The 18,527-nt window shown below is 36.1% G+C and overlaps 1 protein-coding gene across 2 annotated transcripts; it reads right to left on the bottom strand.

Moving 5' to 3' along the window:
- Window positions 1-1,144: 1,144 nt before the first annotated feature.
- LOC136807235 (uncharacterized) lies at window positions 1,145-14,869 on the bottom strand. 2 transcript variants are annotated; one of them, XM_067063832.1, is made up of 14 exons: window positions 14,589-14,869; window positions 12,259-12,411; window positions 12,052-12,167; window positions 10,749-11,289; window positions 10,082-10,198; window positions 8,616-9,230; window positions 7,041-7,825; window positions 6,002-6,296; window positions 4,813-5,189; window positions 4,428-4,601; window positions 4,091-4,204; window positions 3,577-3,708; window positions 2,756-2,849; window positions 1,145-1,655 (listed from the first exon to the last, which is right to left on the bottom strand). In XM_067063832.1, the coding sequence occupies exons 1-14, from the start codon at window positions 14,647-14,649 to the stop codon at window positions 1,240-1,242; spliced, it is 3,990 nt and encodes a 1,329-aa protein (XP_066919933.1). In that variant the 5' UTR covers window positions 14,650-14,869; the 3' UTR covers window positions 1,145-1,239. The 2 variants fall into 2 exon arrangements, with proteins under 2 accessions (XP_066919933.1, XP_066919934.1); XM_067063833.1 differs by lacking the exon at window positions 12,259-12,411 and having other exon boundaries at window positions 14,589-14,739.
- Between the last annotated feature and the right edge of the window lie 3,658 nt (window positions 14,870-18,527).

Genomic DNA, 18,527 nt, shown 5'->3' with positions numbered 1-18,527 from the left:
CTCGAAATTATTAAACCTTATTGGTTGAAAAAGATGTCACATGACTTTCCGTGGCAAAAAATCCTCCTGATAAAAATACGGTTAAACATTTTATGATAAAATCTGAAAGATCGGTGGGGAATTTTTACCGAAGAAAATTTTTCAGATATCAATTTTACGATATTGACTGTTATTAAGGATAAAAATACTATGGTCTATAAATATATAAAATCAGAAAGAATTATACTTAATCTAGTAAGGGAATTAATAGTTAAAATTGAGAAAGAAAAAAATAGAGCTATTTACAAAATTTGCAGGCTGAAATTAGAGTAATTTGGTGATAGAATAAAGATTATAGTTTATATTTTGAGCTAATTCAAAGTGTATTTATATTCGTGGAAGGTTAGTTAAAAAATTCGGCTTGTAAATTTCCTCTCTTCGATTGTCTTCTGATAAAGTCCAAAAGATCTAAGCTGTTATTTAGTAGAGGGAATACTTAGCTTTTAATGAGGGGCCCATTTTCGTTCCAAAGTGTATACGCAAATTCAGCTGAAATTCTTTTTGGTTACACGTTTTTTTTTTTTATTAGAACCTAGTTTATAAGAACATATAGGCTGAAATTCGTCGAAAAATTAAGAACATCTTAAGAACATGCCCAGCCTCAGTTTGGAAAAAAATTACAAGAAACTATAATTTGTTCCTCTTTTTAAGCAGTTTTAACCGAATTTAGGGGTGGATCTTCAAAAGTCGAGAGTCAAATATTGTCCAAATTTTGCCAAATTTAAGTGCTCTTTATTTTGTATCATATTGTCGATTTAGAGTAGTCTGCAAAATTAAGAACGCATTTAAGAACATTTTAGGCTGAAAATTGCTAAAAAAATAAGCACATCCAGGCTCAGCCAAATTTTAGGTGTTCTAATAAAAAAAAAACGTGTATTATTTTAGATCTTATTAAAAGCGAAATCTCTGGAAGTGTTTACACCTAAACGTGCCTGGAATCCTAGAAAGTTAAGATGTTTTCAGTTTCAAAAAGTTGGACCTCCTCAACAGGGGTATACGGTTTCTTTTCTGGAAAAATCCATTCCATTTATAAGAACCTGCGTCTCCTACTAGAGAGAGCACTTTTCATCGTTTTTTTTTCTTCATTAAAATCCGATCTTATTAAAGAAATTGAGTAGAATATTTCAAACTGATGTCCCTGAACTTGTTTTAGTGTTCGATTCGATTCAAAATGTTCTTTAAACACATCTCATGATATGTTCATGCAAGACTCTTTTTTTCGCATATCAATTGAGCTTTTGCAGTTACAAATTGGTCGGCTTTCCAACCATAGACAATTGGGTTCACTCCATCATTCTCATAAACAATCACTGCTGCACCATTATTTTGAATTTCTGATTTTGGTTCATCCTTCAGCCAATTCCTGTACGGTGAATTACTCCTAGAGAAAGACCAAACTCCGTTATCTACACCCAAGTCATTCCATACGGTTTGGTTATTTCCACCAAGTCTGTACTTCATGTAGGATCCTTCTATCTCACTTTCTAGAGCCATCATATGGCCAGCATTGTGATTAAAAGGACATAATTGACTAGCCTCGAACGTTCCGTACATAGTGTCACCCATGTGACGATAGCAGGATCCGTTGAAATAATGAGCTTTCTCGTCACACAATTCTAAAGAGAAGAAAATCAAAATCATTTAGAATTACGAAAAGAATTTCTGCCGATTCTGCATTTCATTTAGGAGTTTAGACTAGCAAACTAATCTGTTAATTAATCATGTCAGAGGGTGGGAACATAAAGGCAGTGGGCGTTTGCTAAAATAGGAGCTGCGTAGGAGAACGAGCAAAAGTTGGTGAGAGGCTGCTGATTTCAGCCCTTGCCGCCGACAAAATTTCTTCCTACGCTTACCTAGCTCCTACGCTCACTTTTCCCGCGTGATACCGTTCCAGCCCGACTGGCGTGCCAGTCTAGTAGGAGTTATGAAAAAGAAATAATTTTATTCCAATTTGGATTGAGATTACAGATTAGTTTACCTATGGGGATTAATTTCATTCAAGATATATTTTTCACTGTCTTTTTCTCATAGTCCCACCGAGTCTGTAACACAGGGTTTAAGAAGTGAGAATTTCACAGTCCACGCCAAATAGAAAATTAAAGTACAAAGATTTTAGATTGACATTAGCGAGTTTATGCATTCGAGATAAATCGAGGGGGACGGTGTCAAGCAAAGTTGATATGTCTCCAAAATCACCGTCCACTTTGCTCGAAGACGGTAAAAACACCAAAATACCGTCGTCTGTTTAGGTGAGCAAAGGCGATATAGAGCCGTACATCAACTATCGACTTTGTTTTGTATCATTTCACTTACCGTCGCCGTCGATATCATCCGATACATAAACTCAGTATTAACTTGCACTCGCGGACATTTGACGCTGTTGCAACATTACATGAGTGTTATGGACGTCTCAAAGACGTCGTGTTGATGTTTTATGTCGGCCCTAATTTTGGCTTGGTGACTAAAATTTGGGCCGACTAAAATTTGGGCCAAATTAAAGACTTATAATTAAGCTTTCCTTATTTTCCAGTATTTTAAGCTTTCTTCTATTTTCCATCTGCTTGTATATTTAGAAATGGCCCAAATTTTTAGTCGGTCTTAATTATTAGTCGGTCTTTTTTTTTTGATGAGGTGACTAAAATTAGGGCCGACTAAAAATTAAGGCTGAATAGAATTAAGGCCTGCTAGGTTTTGGCCGATAATGTATGTTACTTACTTGGTAATGTTAAGAAGGACACATGGAAATTTTCTTTCATTTCTGACATTCTGACGGACTTCAAACAGATGGTGATGTTAGAATCGTTGACATCCTAAATAAAGGAGAAAAGAGGGATAAGAAAATAGCTAGATCAAAATGTGAATTCTTTAATGTCTAGCTGGCATACAACGTTTTTTCGACGTTTATCTAACGTTCACAACGTGTTCATATAACGTTAGGTGAACGTTGAAACAACGTTGTGTGCCAGCTGGCTGGAGTTTACAGGTTTTCATCTCGTCCAAAAGTTGCAGTGTATATTTCTCAGTTTGCATCCTCAAAAAATCTTCAATTTAGCATGAAGTTTATGAGTCTATTATAGTGTAACTTTTTTATTTAGCCCCTCCCTTCGCCTGATTGTGAGGTTCAGCGAGGATCATGTTCACAGATATCTGTAAAGCCCAAAGGGCTAGATAAGCAACTCTAAAGCTTTTTCCAGTAAAAAAAGTGAAGCAAAATATTATTTTTTTAATTTCATGCCGATGGATAGGATCTAGCATTTTCATTGTTTTCGGAGCGCGAGATCAAAAAAAGTAGGCGGCAAACACTATTTCGCATCTCTCAAACCACTGAAATTGCTTGTTGTCACGTGATTTCTTTGGTTAGGAAATCCTACCAAAACTTGCTTCACTTTTCGATAAAGGCTGTGGATCTAGCTTTTCGGGATTTACAGATCTGTGTAATCATGTTGTCTGATAACATGTTGTTGTTTTTTGAAGAAAACTACATATGAATATCAAAAATGTCTCAATACCGAATGAATGAAATCATCAAACAAATACCTGAACCCATGAAACAGGATCTCTCTTTGAGAATCTGACCGAAGGACTTGATTCCATAGAGCCCTTGAAAATGACACTTGCTACCAGGTTAGGGTATTCTAGTTTGGGAGATTGTTGGTTGAAGCTGTACGTCTGTTTTTGTGAAAAATAATGAAAATAAAAGTAATTTTAGAATAAAGTTATAATACATCATATATATCATCCCTAGTCAAAACTGTACGATGAAATGGATTTCGGTAGGTCGTTGCAATGTGGTGCTATTATTTACATTTTGTTGTCATATTCGAGCTTTTTAAACTCAAACCCAACCTCCCTGTGAAGTAGGGAGTCGATAGATTTGATAGTGTTACTTTTAGAAAGGTTTTAACGTAGGATAGCTAATTTTGCCAGTAAATTTATAAAAGTAGTAAAGTGAAAAGATAAGTATGAAATTAGTTTTTCGGGTCTTTTTCCACGAGACCTCAAATTGAAAAAAATACTTTATCAGAGGTTAATTTCAATCTCGGAGTCTTACCTGACAAACTGGTGGCATCTGTTCACCGACTGGAATGTTACCGCCTTGGAATTCTACTGGTGTAAAAGCCGAAACAACTGGTGCAACGTGTGTTGCGTCTTGAAGCATATAGTGCTGAAAATGATAGGATAAAGGTTAAAATTTATTGACAATCGAGGTTGTTGGTGAAGAGTTACAATCAAACGGTTGCAATGCCTTCCAAAAGATGAATGTGTCCAAAATAAGATTTATTTTTCCATTTTGAGGCAATTTTATAGTGTATTGTTTTAGTGATAGACAATTAAAGAACTGAATATTTCTAGATTTAGGCCGGCATTTTTCTTTTATAAAAACGTACCACTTTGATTCCTTCGTGAGTCCCATCAAAATTTTGAAGCTCTCTTGCGCATGCGTAATAAACAGTTGTTTTGTTTTTGGAATTGTATTGTTCTTCAATCCATACAGTCATTGCATTCATGAAGTTTCGTCTCTTGGTGTGTTCAACTGATGACCAAATGTAAGTTCCTGGCACCTAACGAGAAAAAGAAAACATATCTTAATGATATAAGTCACTTTAGCTTTAGCAGTCCAGGGGGTGGTCCGATGTAAAAGAGCTTTAAACACATTAAGTTTGACCATACTAGTCATATCTATGGGAAAGAGCTTGGAGAGCCATTCTCAACATTGGATATTTCCGATCGAAGTCTGACATATAGATACGAAAACAATATAGAAAATCTTACATAGCTTTCTGGCAGTTTCTCACATCGGCTACCAGTATACCAGGTTCCAAAATTGACAGCACCAACTTTCTGTTCAGGGGTATCTTTTTGCACAGCGACCCAATATACAGATAAATTCTTATTGTAAGACAAAGAATGGCGACCGGCCACGACTGCGCATGCTTGAAATCCGGATGATGTCACATCTTCTGACCAACTAGCAGCAGCGTCATTCATTGATTGGTTACCATGATATTTTCCCCAAGCCATTGTTAAGAACACGTGAATTGATTTGGATGGAACGAAAGCATGTTTAGGGAATTCTATGTAGTTACAATAGACATCTGGTAGTTCAGCATCTCGTTTGAGTTGAGCATTTCCTGACAGCATTGGTGAATCTAAAAAAGTTTAGGTTGAGATAGTGATAGTGATACTTAAGGCCGCTCTCCACTTTTGATGGACATGAGTGAAAACTGTTTGATGTTTTTGTAAGGTCATTGGTCGGTTAAAAAAAATGGGGTAATTCCATTGGTCAAAATTGACGTAATGGATGAAAAAAGTAGAACTTCTTTCAACTTTTTTTTTTTGAAAAAAACTGTCGCCTATTTCGCGCGAAAATGGAGACCGGCCTTTAGGAATACAGTATTTGTGATATTCACCATGCAATGTCTTCTGACATAACTTCATAGGCCAAACAGTCAATGAAAGTGGCGTAAAATTTGTCAATACGTCACTTGTAACCAAACAGCCAAATATGCCGAAGTGATACATCATTGTCAAAATAAAGTCTTATGGCTAAAATTCTCCTAGAAGTTTCAATGTGTACCCTTTTCATGCATTTCAGAAACAAGGAAATAACATATGTTGAAGTACGTGTGAATGTGCCTTTCATTATTGATACTAGACTACTCTCGGGTACCTAATAGCTGGGGGTTGGAATAAGCGGCGGGGGGGGGAGGGGTGTGGAAAAGATGTCAAAACTTAATAAGCGGGGGGGGGGGTTATAAAAAGAATAAAAATGAATAAACAATGTCCTGGGTAGAAAATTTTTTTAATTTGAAAAGGAGACAAATTAATAAGCGGGGCAGGCTGGAATAAGAATGTCATAGGTGGAAAATTTTCGAAAAATTAATTAGCGGCATCCCCCCAATTAGGTACCCGACAGTAAATATCTTTGAGAAAAAAGGAATAAAACGTCCTGAGTACTTACGAACACATTGTCCATCGTGATCTTTTTCAACATTGGTCTTATGTTCTGTATTATGTTTAGCCAAGAAGCACGAACTCTTGTATGTGTTTCTATCTGATCCACAAACAGGATGGAAGGCTGGGCCCGACTCTAGACATGCACAATAGCCTTGACCATCAGCGTCCACTTTACATTCTGAAACACCATCTTCGCAAGTGAGTTTGTCACAAGGGTTCATTTGTCCTTTTATGATGACATGAACTTTACCGTGGATTTCTGAGTCAGGACAATCTGAATTACTTGATCTCAGGCAAACCTTTTGAGAGAAACAATAAAAGAATGAAATTTTGAATTTTTTTCTTCTCAGATACCACCAACGAGTGACTTACAAACGGACAAATGGCATTTACTAGGGGAGGTCACGTGTGAGGAGCCGTGATCACCGCTTAAACAACCCCGAAACAATATTAATCATTACTAGATGACATTAAAAGTGCAAATAAAGATTTTCTTTAAAACTAGAGAAGAGGCTCTATAACCCGAACGGCCACGGGAAACGAAAATCTGTTCGACTTCTTGAGACATTCGAGCGATGGAGAATCATGTAAGATGGTTTCCTAGCTGAAGCTGAAGGGACATCAATATGTGCTCGAGTTAAGGAAACATTAGAGTAATAGGGATTGAAGTTATAGAGACTCTGATGTACTTGTATTATATTGTCAGTTGTCAACGGGAGACGGCAACTCAGGGCCGGCGAAACCGGGGGGGGGGCTAGGGGGGCTGTAGCCCCCCCACTTTTTTGCAAAAAAGTACTGAACCCCCTGGATATCCACTCTTAAAAATATGCTCAACCTCCTGTATATCCTCTCTTATAAAGATGCTTACCCCTGGATATCGTATTTTTTACTTGAAAAGCCACTTTACCCCTGGATATCCGCTCCCTTGTAGATATTTAACCCCATGGATATCCACTTTTGAACAAAAATCGTTAACCTCCTGGATATCCGATATCCTCGACAGGGGGCACGGACTATTTCTGGAAAAGCCCTATAGTAATTACCTCAATTCTATTGTCGTCAGCTTCTTCAACCCAGGCTAAAGGTGCAGCCATTGAAGATTGTTTATCTATTGCACTTTCCGCAGACACAAAAACAACTGGTTCTTTTAAATACCGATGATGAAGGACTTGTTTAACACAATGATCACCTTTTGGGATATCAATATGGTAATTCTCAACGAAGCTAGAGTTATCAGTGATCATTGAAGATACAGCAACCCAATTGGTTCTTGCAAAAACAAGATCACCGTACGGGATGACTTCACGGACGCAAAATGTAAAGTGCTCACGCGTAACGTTACGTAACCATGAGTAGAACATTGTTTCCGCTACTGCATGTCCATTTTGAGGAGGATATGCTCTTGGTGTGATTTTAACGCTTGGTACACTTGCCATGACTGGAGAAAATGATACTGTTTCGCAATTTTCTTGTCCTGGCCTATAGAAATGATTCCTGAAGCTACTTTGGATATGTTGACGATGGCCAATGAAATCATTTTGATCCATGTATAATAGATTGAGATTATCACTTTTCTCGTTCAACTCTTTAATACCAGGTACAAAGGTGTATGAGAATTTCTTATCATTCATTTCAAGATTTGTCAGGAAGACTTGTACCGGATGTTTCTTATACTCAACCTCAGCGAAGATGTTTGCATTTTGGCTTACGGCTTGTTTTATATGATGTGTATGTGATTCAAAGGCTTTGCTTGTGTTGACGATTGGTACTTTTTCGCCATTCAGCTTGGTTGATAACACGACAGTTGGTTTTGGTAACACAGATGGACCTAGAAAATAAAACGTTTAAGAAAGTTGTGGATTAATGTTGTGACATATTATACAGGCCTGTATGGTCTGCATTTTACAAAGTTCTATAACAAATAGGTCAAGTTTCGCTAACTCTTTTAGAAATTTGTGGATTATGTTGTGACATATTATACAGACCTGCATGGTCTGCATTTTACAAAATTCTAACAAATAGGTCAAGTTTAAGTAATCATTCGCTAACTCTTTTAGAAATTTGTGGATTATGTTGTGACATATTATACAGACCTGCATGGTCTGCATTTTACAAAATTCTAACAAATAGGTCAAGTTTAAGTAATCATTCGCTAACTCTTTTAGAAATTTGTGGATTATGTTGTGACATATTATACAGACCACCTTTATGGTCTGCATTTTACAAAATTCTAACAAATAGGTCAAGTTTAAGAAATCATTCACTAACTCTTTAAGATTGACCAAATGTGACCCAAGACTAGTTATAGTACTTAAAGAAGCATATTCTGAAAAGTGATGCATTGACCAGAAATAGCCCAAAATGATCATACGTAGTAAAAAGATGAAAAGGATATGTTTTGAAACCTTACGTTGTATAGGGAGCGTGTTTCTTTAAGAGGATATTCGTAACGAACAAAACTTATTATAAGTACACAAAAGGTTAGACGATTTAACCAACTACGCTGGCATAGAACATCATAAAAACGTCCATCTGGCGTCCCTAACGTTCATGTAACGTTAGATGAACGTTAAAACAACATTGTTTGCCAGCCGTGAGTAGAAAAAATAGAGACTTACTTGGCGATGGTGAAATCATTGAAGAGCTGATTCCCATTGAAGAGCTTGGCGCCATTGATTGCATAACCGATACTGAAGAACTCATTTTCATGGATGAAGACATTCCTAGAGACTCTGTTGGAGCCATTGATGATACGCTTGGAATCATTGACATTGAGCTACTCATCTCTAAGGAAGCACTTGGACTCATTGAGCTTGACATATACATAGAAGCACTTGGACTCATCGAGCTTGATATTTCCATGGACATGTCTGGACTCTTCGAGCTTGATATTTCCATGGACACGTCTGGACTCATCGAGCTTGACATAGAAACACTTGGACTCATAGAAGAGCTCATAGCCATTGACTGGAGCATTGTGGAGCTCATATCCATAGATGCATAGAGGCTCATAGAGCTGCTGGAAGACATTGATTGACCAATCGACATGGAAGAGCTCATTGGCATAGAAGAGCTCATTGACATTTCAATGGATGCACTCATAGAGGAACTCATTTCACTAGATGCAATTGATGACATTGCTGAGCTCATAGCCATGGATGAATACATTTGGGAACTCATTTGCATTGAACTTGAAATTGATGATGAAACTGCAGCAATTGAAGTTGATGGTGCTATATTAAATTAAAAAATATGAAAAGATCACCCTTATCTCTTTTGTTTCTTTCGTAAAAATAAATGATAGCAGTTGTGGAGCTGACTAATGTGTACTAGAATAGATGAAAACTGTATACACCTTTTCGGCCGTAGCCGCCAATTGCCGAACGGGCATTTTTTACCACCCTAAACTCGATCCAATCCTTTTTTTACACTTTTTTTCTATTGTCTTCAGGCGCGAAAAAAATACTGGGATGGTTTTAGGGTGGTAAAAAATGCCCGCGCGGCAATTAGCGGCTACGGTCGAAAAGGTGTATTATAGAGAAAAAAGAGTCCAGCCAACTTTTTGGGATTGCATATTTCGAGTTTGTTAAAGATGAATCTGTACTAGATAGCTTTTAGGCATCCAACATGAGAGAAGAGAAAGAGAGAAACTGACCCTCAGATATCGTCGGACCGGGTCCTATCCCGAGATAGTTTCCTACCCCTAGATAGGGAAATCACAGCGCTTACCAGACATTGTACTCTGTGCTCGAGACACATCAGAGCCGTGCTGTATCGATGATGATACTCGAACAGTACGGGAGAACCTTGCGTTCTCGCAGGTACTGAACATATGAGTACCACCACAACACCACATTCAATGTCCAGTATATCTCCCCATACTCTTGTATCAGAGTGATGGTACCCTATTCCCCTAACATGGTATGGGTTGATCCGGGCCAAGGTACATTCACTTGCCAAGTGAATCGCAGCACCGAGTGGGAATCGAGCCCTGACCTCCAGCACGGAAGTCAAGAACGGCATCCAACATATCCATCATATAATTTTAATAGCAGGCCAAACAAATATCGATATTAGAACTTACCAATCTCACAACGTTCTCCAGAAAATCCCGGTGGGCAAGCACAAGTGAATCCATTATCGAAACTCTTACAAACACCATTATTTTGACAAGGATCGACCTCACAGAAATCAGCAAAATCTATGGTCAAGAATGAAAAGTTATGGTATACTCAGTCTTCAAATTTTGAGGGTTTGAAAACGGGTAATACTAAATCACACAACTAGCCACAACCAGCCACCACCAGTCACAGCCAGCCACAACCAGGCAGAAAAAAGGCACAACCAGCCACAACCAGGCAGAAAAAAGGCACAACCAGCCAGTGTGTGTTTTAGTATTACCCTTTTAAAACACTGATTTCGAACACTCTGACCCGGTGACAATATTTAGCCAATGGGGATATAACGAAGTAAATAGTAAATATCAATGGGAGAATGTTTTGTGTTTAATGGGCGTGAAAAAAGCAAAAAGGTCTGGGTCAAAAGTTTTCTGCAACTGTTTCTGTCTAGAGACACTTTTCGTGTTTCAGTTTTTAAATGTTTCTATTTGATGAAAAATGTTTTAACAGGCCCCTAACCATGAGACTTAAAACTAAGAAAAGGTGGGAAAAATTAAAATATAATAGCCGCATTCTTTTTCACTGTTCAACAAACTAAGAAAGGTCTAAATAGATTTGACCAATAATTCTTACCACAACTCGTTAAGGAGTAGACATAGCGTCCAGCCACATCTGTATTGGTATTCAACGGCAATTCAAAATGTGGGATATCTTTGAAAATGTTTCGTTTATCAGCACAAATATTACCATCTTCATAAATACCAGATATTCCAACACTAAATGGAGAAGTCATCTCTGGTGTTTTCTCGTAATTGAAAATGACATATGTGTCTTCACCATCGTTGGCAAAAATAACTTGGAAAGTATGATGTTTGTTTCGATGTACAGTAGCATACACTTGAACATTGTTATAGGTTACAGCAATAACATTTTGAATATCAAAATTCAATCGACGTTTGCCAATCTCTTTATTCAAGGCTGCAAATAGATCAGCTGAGTTTGGATCCCCTTTTTCCATTTCCCGATATTGGATATTGGATTCTAATGGGTTTACATTGTACAGATCAAGGAAGTATGGAGCAACCATGGTAATTTTCTTGGAAATGATAGATGGCCATGTCCAGTCACGAGAATTTTCACTTTCACCGAATGTGATATATCCATTAGTCGCAATCTACCAAAAGAGAAAGAAAAAAAACTTGGTTGGTTTCCCAAGAGAACTGCTCCTTCCCAAGAGAGAAATTTTGATTCTGGTTATTAATTTTTTGAAAAAAATATCCAAAAATTTAAGTTTCAGTACAACTCAGTTTAGTTTAGATCATATTTGAACGATTTTTCATAATTTCAATTGAGTGGCCAATTTAAATAAACGGCATATATAAGAGCTTTCCAAAAAAACCCTATGTAGGCTCCGTCATATCTGCTTCGCTCCGAGTCCAGAGCTGTTCATTATGTAGTAAAAATTCCAAAAATTTTAAGATTCAGTACAACTCAGTCTAGTTTAGTTCATGTTTGAAAATTTTTTCGTAATTTCAATTGAGTGGCCAATTTAAATAAACGGCATACTACAAACCCCTACATGTAGGCTCCGTCATATCTCCTTAGCTTCGGAGCTGTTTATTGTTTAGACTACCAGTCGAACCGAAGGCTCCTCATTCGATAGCGTCTACCCGAAGGTAGGGCAGGGCGCCACTTTTTCTCCCTAAGATTGCTCCAATTACCCTTGATCCTTCTCTTAATTGCTGAGCATCAAGCAGAGAGGCATCTAGTACCATTTTGGGAATCTTTGGTATGACCCGGCTGGGGGTTGAACCCACAACCTTGCACACCGTAGGTGGATGCTCTACTACTGCACTATGGTCGCTTTTAATTGCTTTTAGTAACTAAGGGCAATGCAGCTTTTAGAATAAGTGAACGTGGAAAAAGTTGTACTTACAAAAATTTTGTCTTCAACAGTGTTGAATAACTTGAAAGGTTTTCTTATTGTTCGAACTGGCATTCCATCATCTTCTTGTGGGAGTGTTTCTGCTCCCGATACCTCAATAAGTGAGCCTAAGAAAGAAAATAATTTTTTTTGGAAATTGACATTAGATAAAATGAGTGTGACTGGGCGTCCTCGAGTGATTCATACATTGAAACTTACCCAGTGAAAATGTTTCACAAGTTTCAGGGCAATGTTTTGAAACGTCAAACTGAACATCACCACATCCAAGCATTATACCACAATTGTCTTTCAAATCTATGCATCGTCCTTTACAAATTTCTTCTGCTAGTTCATTGTTGTCTTTTGTTGGGTCTTAGATTCAAGAAATATTAAGATTACTTTAGGCGTACGAGCTTTCGCGAGCAGATACTTTCACGAAATCAAAAAATGGCGAAATTCATGACCAGTAGCGTGGTGGGTCGACTAAAATTCGGGCAAACTTGGAAGGCAATATAAGAAAATTTTTATTTTTGGCGCCCCCTATAAAAAGTAAATATCGTCGTAAAAATTACGCGAGCGAAGCGAACACGAAAATTTTGGGGTATTTATTTTTTTTCTTTCCAGAATACTTTCGAAATGAAACCAACAGGAACAATCGCAAGATGGTCAAACATCGTTCATGATTATGATAAAGAAGGTATGTTTTGGAAAGACCAGTAGACCTCGTCTTGCAGATGTCTGTGTATAATGGTTTTTCCAAACATTATCGCGGATGGTAGATCCGGGGGGTTCCCTTTCTCCTGGTAATTAAAGTCGAAAAAGCTTGGGTCTAATCTTAATAGAATTAAAGTTTTAAAAACCTATGAACAAATTAAGAACAAACAACTGAGCCAGATATCAGCCACCCCTGTCTCGCAGTCTCGGTGGAACTTTTGTCCTTAGTGGGGTTATAAATTTCTATTCAAATCCCAATGGGGATAGAAATTATATTCGGTTCCAAGGTTAAAAATCCAGCGGGGATTGTTTTGGAGTAAAAAAAATTTAAACATTGAATTTCGAATTGGATGAAATCGAAGTCAATTTCCTAGTGGGGCTGAAATTCCAGTTTTTTTTCATCCGGGGACGAATATTTGCAAAATTTTCCAGTGAGAATAGGGTCATAGAGGGTCTGTGACACATGGGTGTTTTTTGATAAAAAATGGCATAATCTTCATTTTATCATCACGAAAACAGTTTTTGCTTGATTTCTGACGTGTGAAGGAGTCCCTTTTGGAGTGCCACAAGCCCTGGTATTAATCCTATTGTTAAAGTTTAATTTTTCATTGATTCTAAATTAAATTAAACACCCGCTGATGAGAGATAGAAAACATTATCAAAAGGAAAGTTTTTGAAATCATAATAAAGAATGTTGATTGAAATCTACTCATAAAGCACTGTTTGATCTTAATTAGAAGATAATTAAGCAACATAGCAACTTAATCAACTGCATCAAAAACATATACCATATTGCATAGGGTTGAGATATTTTGTATGGGATAGGGTTTGATTGAAATACCATTGAAAGTCTTTTGAAATGAGTCATTTATGGTTTCGAAAATTTGAATTTGACTCTTTGCCTTTTGTTCAAAAATACATGTTTAAAATTTCGATTTTAGGTTTCCTCCTTGTACGCGTTTTTTTATAAGAACAAACTATATAAGAACATAAGTCTTCACTGGCCAAAATGTTAAGAACAAGTTAAGAACATTTAAGGCTTTATGGACTCAAAAACACCCGATTTCTTAGGAAAATTGTCAAAAATATTTAAAAAATGGCGAAAATAAGAACATGTTAAGAACATTTTTAGGATTAAAACTCAAACGGCTCCAAAAGTTTTGGATGTTCTTATAAAAAAACGTGTAGTGTACACCTTGTTGGGACTTTTTAAAACACCCCTGTCTCAGCGAGCAATAGAATCCACCATTTTACTTATATCGACGTCTTTCTCCAGGCAAGAAGCTTTCTGAAAAGTCAAATTTCGGAGTATCCCGAAATGCATGAGATAAAATAACATCAACTGTGTTTTCTATTTTAATCTAGCTTTTTTTAAACTTCCCCAACAAGTGTTGAGGGGACAGGGGAGGGGAAGATTTTCGATTTAAAAAGAGCCAATAGTTTTGAATCAGTCGCAATTGTTCTTACTTTTCAGGCTTTTATCTTTTCATGTTATTATGATCTTTGAAACGCTCAAGTTTTCATTAAAAAATGGCTGATTATTGGCTGTTTTAAAATACTAATTGTGATTATAAAGTAATTAAATCTGGGCTCATATTGTTCTTAATATGTTCTTAGGTCTCGGTCGAATTTCGTCCATCATGTTGGTTGAGATCTTTGGCCAATGGGTATCATCCATAACCCTAAGCAAAACTGTCATTCTTCTTATTTGAGATTCAAATTTTAAGGTTAGCATGAGAAGAAAACTAATCCATATTTTTCCGATAGATTTCATATGATGCCATTTCTTTTAATATTGGAAGTTTATAAAAATTGCAAAAATTAACATCACTTACTGTTCTGTCCTGCAACAACTGCAAAGAGTGTCCAAAAAATACATATCTGTCCGAAATACATCTCTTCTTAAAATCCAGCAACCAAAAGGTCTTCCGAAAAAAACGAAGAGCAGCTTAGAGAAGTGGAGTATATTAAAAAGTGAATGCTGGTACTAGAAGCTCTCCTTATATCAGATGCGAAAAAATTGGGCAGTGTGTCTATTGTTTGATTTTCGTAAACAATAGATGAAATTTAGGGGGTCCAATTGTCATGTACGATTGAAAAATAAGATTACTAAGACACGGGACTTTGATAAAAAATTGAGCTAATAGAAAGAAGCGTGGTAAATACAATTTTCATGCAATTAGTCATTCTATTGTTTCTGTTAGTATGGCCTTAAGTCATCATTAGGCGTTTGAATAAATAGATTTTTGAATAGCTCTAAATTAGCTTAATGTAAAAGAAAATCATAATCGCAGTTGTTTTTGTTTTTTAATGAAATGCATCTTTTTAATCAAACCCATATGATTTTTTTTATAAAGTTAGATAAGGGATATGAAATTTTTACTCATTCAGCAGTGATTTCGTTTTCGATCCTTGGTGGGACGTCTGACTCACTTTTTACAAAAATCTTAATAGAGGTCCTTAAAAATAAATGGTCCGAAACTCTTTTTTATAAGAACCGGTGATATTGTGGTGAGACTCTTATTTTCAGCTTAAAATTAAGGTATTTTTAGGCTGTTTACCCTATTTTTACTGTGCCTTATTAATATTAGCCTAAAATTCAACCACTGCAAACCCTAGGTTGTTCTCATTTCGGGCTCTATAGGCTTTTTTTCTTTTATGAAATTGTTCCAATAAAAAAGTGTACTTTTAAATTAGCCACGGGCATTTCAATCAAGTAGTTTATACTTCACGTATATATTTGATTCTTATGGATTAACGAGAGTAACGGGAGTTTTTAAGATTTGGAGTTTTTAAAGATGTTCTATTAAATTCTAGTTAGCAAGCTCATTAGTCATTCCGAATACCAGGACATGTAGCAAGACTATTTCACTAGTCCCATGAAATCATGTGACTTATCAAAGAATTTGGATAAGATTTCAGTTTACCCGTAGCTATAGACTTCAGTTTGTAGAGTTGCCTTGGTCAATTTTGAGATCGGATGAAATTCCTGGATTCGGGTCATCCAAAAAAATGCCCAAAAAAGAATTTGATATTAAGGCGCTTTTCAACAATACCGTATTACTTCGAATAAACGCCATTGGAGTTTATTAAATTTCTGGATTTTAGGAGGGGCGTTTATTTGAGGGGACGTTTAAAAGGATGGGTTGTTTATTCGAAGTAATACCTAGGGTATATTTTTTCAAAGATTAAAACTCCACCAAATTAATGAGGTTTCAAAAAATGTGAATTTTATTTTAGGTCCAACAGAAAAAAACTTATTTTATTCATATCATCTTCAATTTCGAATTTTTCGAATTATTTTAAATGATGAAATCCATTCAAAATAAGCTATCTGTTTTGAATAAATTTTCTTTCGAGGGTCAGGGAAGCCATGTATAAAAATGTAATGTCGATTGAAACTGTAACCTAGAATTTAGAAATTGCCTATAGCTAAAATCAGCATTAATTTGACCCCACCAATTAAATTTTTTTCTGTTTAAAGCAAAAATAAAGCTAATTTGTTGGAAAGAAACAGAGGCTCTTTGGCACTATGAGATTGTATAATTGAATTATCCACTTTGAATTAAAAAAATGACATGTTGTAATTTAATCACTGACACAATTAAGTTCATCTTATTTTGCTAATTATGTTAGAAAGCTTAATTCAGATAAATTTGCTTAGTAGAAGCTTGAAAGTCTTGAAAGAGCTTGCATTTCAGCAAAATCAGGGCCATTGAATGATGAAGTAAGCAAGTAAGTAAGTCGGAGGCGACCCGAAGGCTCCTCTTTCAATAGCTATCTACCCATAGGTAGGGCATGGCGCCACTCTTTCCCCCTTGATTGCTGAGCATCAAGCAGAGAGGCATCAAGTACCATTTTAGGAATCTTTGATATGAAATGGCTGGGGGTTGAACCCACAACCTTGCGTTTCTTGAAAAAAATAGTCTTAAGTGCATTCGCTTTAAATGGGCACTACTGATTCTAGTTTTTCTTGCCATTTTTTCAGGCTTTAAAATAAATCAAAATATATAATTTCTGCCAACTCGATGATTTATTTTTAATCCAAGCAAAATCTTTGATAGTTTCTTAAAGTTTAAATTTAGCAGTTTCAATGTGTTTGTCTGTTCCGTACTTATTTACTTGACCACTACTTTGCGGTTTTGCTGCGAAACTCGAACTGTTTAAACCATGTAGTTTACAAATGTTTAATCGCCACGTTCTTTTGTAATTTGTAGCTTTCCATGAAATTTAAGGAATTTCCAATACTTTCATTGGTTGAATACCCAGTGATCTTGGGATGATTGTATTCTTTGAGAAGTTGACACAGGTTTGGAAGTTCTGCCTACCCTTAATGCCAGGACAATGAAATTCTTCGATAGGACCCTTTATGGTAACATTTAAGGCTCTGTTTTTGACTAAAACATTATCTATTAACCCATTTTAAGCAAATTGTGATAAGGATGTGACTTTCATAGGACAGTTTAGTTGAGGATGATTTTGATCCCATCAATCATACCACACCCCTGTCTCAGTGCCCCGGTGGCATGATTTCAGTACATGATTTTTTTCAGTACATGGTTTCAGTACATGATTTTTTCCTACGTCACTGCAGTAATCAAATTTTTATTGCACTCATTTGTAATCATCCTAAATGGCTTGGGAATTCAAGAACTGTTTTTTATTGTCGCTGTCTTTATTCAATTTATATCTCAATTCACAAATGAGTGCAATAAAAATTTGATTACTGCAGTGACGTAGGAAAAAATCATTTACTGAAACCATGTACTGAAAAAAATCATGTACTGAAATCATGCCACCGGGGCACTGAGACAGGGGTGTCATACCGTTAACTCAGTTTAAGAGATTACTACAAGAACAAAGCGGGAACTCCCCCTAACATCCGGATACTTCAACTAAATTCATACATTTGATTTGCAAATTTCTATGCAATGAAAAAAAGTAAAAACCAAAGTTTGAAATCTACGATGGCCCCGAGGTTTCTCCACTTCTAGAAAAAGACAATTCAAGAAGAGAAGCAAAAAATGAAGAAGGGAAGTAAAAATTTTAAGAAGAGAAGTAATTTTTTTGTATTACTTCACTGAAAATTTTACTTTTCTTCTTGATTTTTTTACTTCTCTTTCAAGCTTTGAAAAATGAAGAAGAGAAGTAAAAAATGACAAAAATACCACGTGGTTTTGATTACAACCCCTGACGTAGAAAGTTTATGACTCCACTCCAGAGGATGTTTGTAATGGCAATTATGTTGATTAGTGTGATTAAACGTTTAAAGCTATCCCTTAAGCAAAAGTTATAAAGCTTTTCATAAATTATAAAAACACTTTGGGAGAGTACTTATATTTATATAATCTTTGTTGTAGGATCACGTGTTTTAGACGTTGTCTTGTGCTTTAAACAATTTAAAAAGGGTTAAAACCATTTTGGCAGCTCGCCAATGTAGAAATTTAATCACAATTTCGATATTTAAAGACATTTTACTTCCCTTTTTAAAATTTTTACTTCCCTTCTCGAAATATTTACTTCCCTTCTTTAAATTTTTACTTCTCTTCTTGAAACTTTCAGAACTTTTTTTAGAAGTGGAGAAACCTCGGGGCCATCGTAGAAATCATCAATAATTGCTTTGACACTTTTGATACAAGGACTTGTCGTCAAATTTGACAGAATTGAAAATTTAGGTGTTCTTTCAATTTTCAAATTTTGAAATCTATGAAATTTCTCATTTTTTCAAATTTCAAAACTTAGAAAAAAATTTTCGATACTTCCATTTTTCTGGC

This window comes from Clytia hemisphaerica, unplaced genomic scaffold (assembly GCF_902728285.1).
Source record: "Clytia hemisphaerica strain Z4C2 unplaced genomic scaffold, Clytia hemisphaerica genome assembly, whole genome shotgun sequence".
Classification (NCBI taxonomy): domain Eukaryota; kingdom Metazoa; phylum Cnidaria; class Hydrozoa; order Leptothecata; family Clytiidae; genus Clytia; species Clytia hemisphaerica.
This window is presented reverse-complemented; position numbering and strand designations above follow the sequence as displayed.

Bases quoted from the DNA above. Each gene is read 5' to 3' on its own strand.
- LOC136807235 (XM_067063832.1), bottom strand. From the start codon at position 14,649: ATGTATTTCGGACAGATATGTATTTTTTGGACACTCTTTGCAGTTGTT. The intron at 9,231-10,081 runs GTAAGTTCTAAT...AATTTAATATAG, and splicing joins TGGAGAACGTTGTGAGATTG to CACCATCAACTTCAATTGCT. The intron at 3,709-4,090 runs GTAAGACTCCGA...TCACAAAAACAG, and splicing joins AGATGCCACCAGTTTGTCAG to ACGTACAGCTTCAACCAACA.